The sequence below is a fragment of the Nannospalax galili genome, unplaced genomic scaffold (assembly GCF_000622305.1).
Source record: "Nannospalax galili isolate Female #2095 unplaced genomic scaffold, S.galili_v1.0 scaffold680, whole genome shotgun sequence".
NCBI classification, from domain to species: domain Eukaryota; kingdom Metazoa; phylum Chordata; class Mammalia; order Rodentia; family Spalacidae; genus Nannospalax; species Nannospalax galili.
This window is the reverse complement of record NW_008348218.1, coordinates 3,883,798-3,891,798: the sequence shown is the minus strand read 5'-3', so window position 1 is coordinate 3,891,798 and position 8,001 is coordinate 3,883,798. Positions and strand designations below refer to the sequence as shown.

At 36.9% G+C, this 8,001-nt stretch overlaps 1 protein-coding gene across 2 annotated transcripts in view; it reads right to left on the bottom strand.

Moving 5' to 3' along the window:
- Positions 1 to 4,784: 4,784 nt before the first annotated feature.
- The window catches only part of Purg (purine rich element binding protein G), a 34,320-nt gene continuing 31,103 nt past the window's right edge, over positions 4,785 to 8,001 (bottom strand). For both annotated transcript variants that reach the window (XM_008844936.1, XM_029569264.1), the window contains one exon: positions 4,785 to 5,681. In XM_008844936.1, the coding sequence (XP_008843158.1) occupies positions 5,583 to 5,681 (99 nt within the window). In that variant the 3' untranslated portion in view covers positions 4,785 to 5,582. The remainder of the gene's footprint in view (positions 5,682 to 8,001) is intronic.

Sequence of the window (8,001 nt, the reverse complement as noted above, 5' to 3'; positions counted from 1 at the left end):
CCCTGTCTCAAGAAACAAAACAAGGAGCTGGGGTTGTAGCTCATTGTAGGTTGAGTGCTTGCCTTACATGCATGAAGCGTTGGATTCAGTCTCCAGGATCTCATAAAACCAGGTGTGGTGGCAATTGCCTGTAATTTCTGCACTTAGGAAATGAAGGCAGGAGGATTAGAAGTTCAAGGTCATCCTTGGCTACATACTGAGTTTGAGGCAGCCTGAGATACATGAGACCCTGTCTCAGAAACCCAAACCCAACCCTCAAATCAGAAAACAAACAGAAAAAAGGGGAAGGGGGCATGGTCAGAGAGCTACCATATATAAAACTCTTGTAATGGTGAAGGATATCCTTAGTAATAATGATTAATGTTGATGGTCAATGAATAATAATTGCTTTAAAACAATTAGGTAATTATACAATATGATTAATTGTATATGAATAATAACAATGTTTGGGGCTGGAGAGATGGCTCAGAGATTAAGCGCACTGGCTGCTCTTGCAGAAGACCCAGGGTCAAGTCCCAGCACCCACACAGTGGCTAACAACCATCTATAACTCTAGTTCCAGGGGATCCAATGTCCTCTTCTGTTCTCCATGGGCACTGCATGACACAGGTGCATTTATTTCCATGTAGGCATAACATTCATACACAGAATAAAAATGAATAAACCAATTTTAAAAGTTACATTATTTAATGATGGATGGTAGTTATAAATGGCATATCACTGATGATCCCAGAGCGAAACTAAATATAAGAGAATATGTGGTTGAATTCTATAAACAGTGACAGTCTCACACTGAAAGATGGTGGGTCACATGGAATCTAGAAAGAAAGATCAAAATGAAAGGATTGGTTAGTGGTCTCTGTGGTGGTTTGAATGAAAATGTCCCCCACAGGCTCCAAGTATTTGGACATTTTGTCTCCAGTTGGTGTTGCTGTTTTGGAAGGTCTTAGAAGGTGTGGCTATGCTGGAGGAAGCATATCACTGGGGGCAGGCTTAGAGAGTTCTTAAGCCTTGCCAGATGTTGAGTCACTCTCCTGCTTCCTGTGCCTGCTTGAAGATGTGAGCGCTTAGCTTCTACTTCTCCTTCAGCCATCTCTGCCACCATGCCTCCCTGACATGATGGACTCTTGCCCCTTTGGAACCGTAAGCTCTTCCTTCTATAAGTTAATTTGGTCAGTGCTTCTATCATAGCAACAGAAAAGTAATTAATAGTCTCCATCTTGGACTTGAAGGGACTGTGCTCTGATGAGCTGATGTGCTTACTCCTTTCTTCGGAGGTTGATCTCATGGGGCCATAATGGCAGGATGTTGCCCATGAATTTACTCATTCTCCATTATTCAATTTTATATTTTCCAAGCAGCATCCTGATGCTCATCAGATTTCAGTATCCTTTCCTACCAAGAAGGAAAAATGTGCTGACCGGTTGATTAAAGTAGTCCAGGCTCTCTAGCACTTACTTCTTTCCTTTTAAAAGTCATTTCTAAAATTAAAAAGTAATGCTTATTATAAAATGATTAACAAGTATAAAAGCAAAATTCAAAGTCTATTTCTTAGACTCAGCTTCTTTCCAACTCTATTTCCTAGGAGTAACACTTCGTTCTTTGTTGTAGAGTAACTGGTTTCTCCACTGGCACTCAAAATGTTTTCTTCATGACCTTGTTTAGAAGGAATTTCTTATGAATTCACTCGGAATAAAATAAACAGTTTCTAAATACACAGAACTGAGAGCCTAGTCCTTTCACTCATGAGTCCTTTTTCATCTCCACAAGCTTGTTAAGTCTTTTATGACAACAAACATGCTTTGCAAAAAGTATAAGCTTCACCTACTATTCACAGACTACAAGACATCAATTTGGGAAGAATATGTGCCGTGCTGAACTCACTGCATTCTAGTCTTTATTCGGTCTTATGAACTACCACTTATTTTTGTCTGAACTGAATTAGTTTTTACATCCACCTCCTTCTCCCTTTGAGGTCAAAGTCCTTAAAGCAAGAAAAGTCTTAGTTTTAGTGTGAATTGGTATACAACAGGGGTGATAAGTGAAAACGGAAATGATCTAGATAGGCTCTTTTCTGTTTGCTTCTTAAGGTTATTATTACTGGCTACTTTCAGACTCAAAGCAATTCCTGATGTGAAAAATCAATTCCCTAAGATGAGTAAGGTTAGGCTTTCAGTGTTCATTAAATTTACTTAAAAAGATTTTCCTTAATGGAGAACATCCAATTTGCTCTTTTGAAAAGAGCAATTCCTTCAAGGATTAGAGAAAAAAAATCTTGAGCTTAAGATCCCTTAGGAAAATTATTATTTTAGGATCAGAAAAAACAACTTCCCAAAATAATGTTGAAAACTATACAGTATAAATTAAAAAAAATATCTTGCATCATGATTTTGTTTCAAGAGAGAAATGGATTTTTATACATTTATTTAAGGCAGATAAGCTTGATGTATAATTATTTTGTTGCAGTATTGAGGCGTGAACCTAGGGCCTCACATGTGCAAGGCAAGTATTCTTGCCATAGTACTGTAGCCCCAGGTTTCCTTTTGCTTTTTACTTTGAGGCTTGGTCTCACTAAGTTAAAGCAGATGAGTTTTAAAAATAATTTCAGTATCCAGAAAAGCTGGTAAGTTTCTGTGAAGAGTGTTTTAGATGACACAAACATTACAGTGAACATTAGTAAAGAAATCTGCTTGGCTGTGGGTTAAAATTAGAAATCTTTTCATATTAAAAATATTTTTCCTTAAAAGCAACACATGGCTAGGCATGGTGGCGCCAGTTTGTCATCTCATGGCCTCCCTAGCATGCTTGAAGATGAGTGCTTAGCCTTCTGCCCCAGCTGCCTCCTGCCATGCCTCCCCCTGCCATGATGGACTCTTATCTCTCTGGGACCATAAGCCCAATAAACTCTTCCTTCTGTAAATTTCCTTGGTCATGGTGTTTTATCACAGCAACAGAAAAGTAACTAATGTACCTTAATTCTGTTTCTTTTGAGACAGGGTCTCCCTATAGTCCCAGCTGGCCTGGATTTGCTATGGAGACCAGGCTGGCCTCGAATTCACAGAGTACTGGGATTAAAGGCATGCACCACCACACCCGGCAATTCTCTTTTACTAAATAAACATTCACTTTAAAACCAAATACTGGGTCATATTCTCAGAAAGGATCCCTAAGATGTATAAGCGCCAGGCTCCATGTAATCTAGAACCACTGGCAGGATCCCACAGGAAAAGCAAAGGCAGGAGGCACCGTGACCTTGCTGGCCAGTAAAGGGGTCTGCGCCTGGCAGTAGGTGTGCCCCCAGAAATGCTGAGGGGAAGAAAGAGACCGAAGGCCTAGCAAAGACCCGAAGCCTGGCACACGCACAGGCCTTACACTCCTGGCCATGAAAATGTCACGCTGAGCCAGTGTGTCAGCTCACCCCTGTCATCCTAGCAACCAGGATCCAGCTGAGGCAAGAGGAATGCCACAAGTTTAAGGCCTTCCGGGCTACAGGGAGACCCTGTCTCAAAAAGACCAATAAATAAATAAATAAATAAATAAATAAATAAATAAATAAAGCAACACATGTATTCATTTCCTTTCTTGAATTTAGAATTAACTTTTCTTTATGTTAACAGAGATGTTACCTGAAATAAAGATTCTTTAAAACATTCATACACTTACTTACTCCTTCCTTCTTTAAGAAACATGGAATTATTTTGTAGCACGTTATTATGCACCTGTCCTCAGAACATGGGGTGCTGTAAAGGCAGGTGCTACACTGCAGAAATATCTCTGGGAGAGGCTGTGATTTAGCAGTACCACATCTACAGCAGAGGAACAAGCCTCTGCCTCTATTCTCCAAACTTTAGATTCTGATGTCAGAAGTCAGATGAGAGCCAACAGCTATTTCAGACAAAACTGACATCTATCTAACAAAGCCACACAGTGGTACAGGAATGTCGTTTCAGTCATCAGAGCCACTGAATACACTGGTAAGTTTGGTTCCCTTTGATTTGAGGTCAATGATTGCTGACATTTGCTTTCATTTCTTTTCGAAGTTTAACATCACCAGTGCTTAGGTCAGAATGCAAATTTGACACTGCTTTGTTAATGAATTATCTCTGGATTGGGAGAAATGCCCTCTGTCCTCATGAAGTTATTAGCAGCCTCCCTTATACTACAGTTCTCAGTAGAGCTAGCAAAGCTTAAAATCTCATAAAACCATCACACCAATTCATCATCTCTTCTGGTACATGATGTCAGTTTCTTCAGGAAAATTGCAATTTGATTGTTTAGTCATTATATTCATACTTGAAGAGTGAAACTTTATTTTTTATTTTTGCATTGTGGAAACCGAACCCAAGGCCTGGGGCAAGCTAGGCAGGCACTCTACCATCAAACGACATTCTAATCTCAAACTCTTAGTTGAAATATGTCTCTGTAGGAGTGGTCTTTCCATTGTTGTCTGAGATGAAATAATAGTTTTGAAGGCAGACTTGCTTTTCTGCAAATGTTTTCTTCTGCATCAATCCAAAGATAAACTTATTAACAAAGTGCTAGAACAGACAGAGCACCACAGTCTCCCACTTTGTCTTTTCAGCTTTCTTATTTTCAGGTCTGACAAGCTTGATTTTATGGTACTAATTAAGCCTGACGTCAGAACCCAGACCACCTGGGTTTAAATTCCTAGAGACAACATACATTTGCAGGCACAAATGAATAATGAAATAAACACACAGGAAGGTCAACACTTGGGGGCCTAGGATAACGGGTGATTTCTGAAAAATAAGAATCCAAACTAATTACACATATAAACCAGTTTATTAGATTGTCAGTGATACTTTGAGACAAATTCAAGTTATTTTATTTTACTTCATATAAACATAGGAAGGGAGGAAATTTTTAAATTTCAAGCTTTGTTCAGCATGTGTGCAGTTAGCATCCACAAAAAGCACCATTGGATATGGAAGGATTAGCACCACAGAGTTTTAGGACCTAACTGTTAACATGCATCACTGAAAAACTTGGAACATGAAAACTGAAGTAGTACATGGTATGGTCTATTATAAACAATACAAGGCAGTTTCTGACTTCTTTTCATACAGTACAGTACAGTCACAACCAATGAAAACCTTTAAGTACAATACAGGACAAAAAACACCTTGTACCCTGTTAACACTAAAGCCATTACAGATCAAAAAAGTGTTTCTTATAAGAGGCAGTGGACTGAAGTGATCCCTCCCCCTCAAATTTTAAATTCAGAGTTATATAGTTACATGATCTCTTAAGAAAGTATTTTCAAATCTACATGTCTTCTACCTCAATGCTGACAAACAGGGATTTGAAAACTGAAAGGTCTAAAGAATGAAACAAAAACTCCACATCCGAAACCCGACAGAGTCGAGAAGTACTCCAGTGTGGTGGAAGGCTTTCCACACGAGACCAGTGCGGACATGATGCCAATGCTGTTGATACTTGTCTTCCCTTCCGCGGAGGAATGCCAAGTACGGAAGCCTTGCACTCGTGATGAACTTCGGTTCGTTTCTTTCACTGAATGCCTTTATTCTGGAGTGTAACATAAGAGATTTATTCCTTATTCCTCAACTGTTTTTTGTAGTATCATAGGGCTGTTCCTTATGCTTGGTTTGACAACAGTGAAAAAGGTTGAGATTCTCTCTGGATTTAGGGTAATTTGTGAGCTAAAGAAAAAATATTAATTTAAATTTAGCAAATATGAAATTTTAAAGGGAGTTTCACTATTTTCACAGTACAAACCCACAATCAATATAACTGAAAACCTTTCTGTCAGAAAGCATGTAACAAACCCTCAGATTTTCGTTGAGCCTAGGCCAATTTCGGCAAATGAGAAGATACTGTATAAGAAATGTGCAATAAGCATTGACAGGTATATTCAAATCTCGATGCACCGATGCTACAGAAAGGTTATGTACTCACCAAGAGAAGAATATACCTTTTAAAGCGTCCATGCAGACGCATGAATCAATCATGCATCTGCCCAATGTGTAATTCTGGAATAGTGATAACAGGGTCATTTAGGGAAAAGTACTCGATAGCAGTATGGCAGCAATTTTATGCTGTCTATATTTAACAGTGAAACGTTTGAAAATAGAATCAGTACTGTATGGTAAGTTTACAATTCATCATTTCTATACTTGTAATACATGCTTTTGTTTTCCAAGTTTTAAAAAATTCCACTAGGACCGACACCTTTCAGAACAACAATCTAACATTAAACAAAACTCTCTAAGGAAAATATTTAGCATCACAGCGATTTGAGAAGTATCTGTTACTCAGCATTACAAATACGTAATAGATCTACATTTGAGATTGTTCATGCCTTGACATTAACACACCTTTGGGTTAATAGATCTTATTTTTAAAAGAAAACAAAGAAATTAACCAAACAATTGACACAGAATTGGCTTTAGTCTTTCCTAATAAGGACAGACCTGATAACCTTGACTCTTTTCTATATCATGAAATAATGACTCTATCTAGCAAACATTTACATTTAGAAAACCACTTAAAACTAGAGAAAGAAAAAAGGGCTACATAAAGTGTAGAGAGACTTAAAGATAAGTAACACTACAGAAAAAAGTTTTCTTAAAACGTTTAAGTATACTTCCCACAAACAAAATTGGACAAAAATTAGCCTATCTTTTTTTATGTTGGCAGATGTTAAGCTTAACAATTAAAGGTTCCTTTAAAACAAAATTCTTATGCTTTTTCTGCTGAACTAAGTTCATTGTCTAAATCGACTAATTTCCCAAAGAGGAAACACATTTGCACATGCATGTCTATGTGCATGATTTAAATTTGATAATTCATCAGGTATAGCTGACTTGAGCAAAGAAGAAACAAAATGCATTCTTAATGCTTTATGGTTGTATGAAAAAACTTAAGACAAAACTGAGTTATGATAGGCTAGCTTGCTAGTTCTGATTGCTCTTGATCAACATTTCAAGATAAGGTAGAAATAATTAAACTTAAGATTTTAAAAAAAGCTGTCTATAAATGGTTCACTGAAAGTCTTTAAATTTTACATGTGTTAATGTCAAATGATTGTACACTTAGACAGTTTTGCCATTTTTACATATACTTTTTCTTACTATTTTTATTTCTGTATTATTCATTGGTTATACTATGTAACACAATTTTCTGTTAAATTAAAATAGTTTAATTTATCACACTATACTCTAAGTGGCTTTAGAAAAACATATAACTAGGATAAATGTATAAAAAGGATAAAGAATATTTTGAGATTTTAGACAAATTCTATACAGACAAATAACTAGTTCCAGATGATAAAGTGCCCATTTTTCAGGTAATTAATTTTTCACTACAATATTTTAAGGCTTTGAAAGAAACCCAGTATTATCAGAAGCTTGATAGTATATGGGATTGCAGCATGAAGTAGCATTCTTTTGTAGCTCTTATGACATTTAATCTTTCAATCTATATGATAATTTTTTAATAATTAGAAGTTAAAAGCTATGAATGTGAAGTGTCAATTATGAATTCATTTTTCAGGGGAAGGGAAAATTTGTCATTTCTAAACGCTGTGATATGTACATAAGACTCAAAGGCTGTTAGCTGCCAATGACCCTCAAAAAATTCAACAGAATATTTCGTACTGTGGCAAAGGGAGCCATCATTTTGTTTACTTATTTGTTCATATATTCTGTTGTTGTTACATTTAAAATGATTGTGCAGCCTTAAATGCGAAAGGCTAGTGAAAATCAATTGTAAATTATTCAGATACAGGCACGGCAGATGCCTTTTACTGCAATAGTTTATGCATAATCTGTGTTGATGCCAACATCTGCTATTAGTATTTCTATTCACTTTGCCTCTACCACTCACTGATATATCACAGTAAAATACTTGTAACCTAATAGAAGGTAATCTATATAGAAGCCACACCCATACAGAATTCCATTTGTTATATACCTTATTTCTCTTTGGGGGACATGGGTGTGTTTTAAACATCTCTCTCTC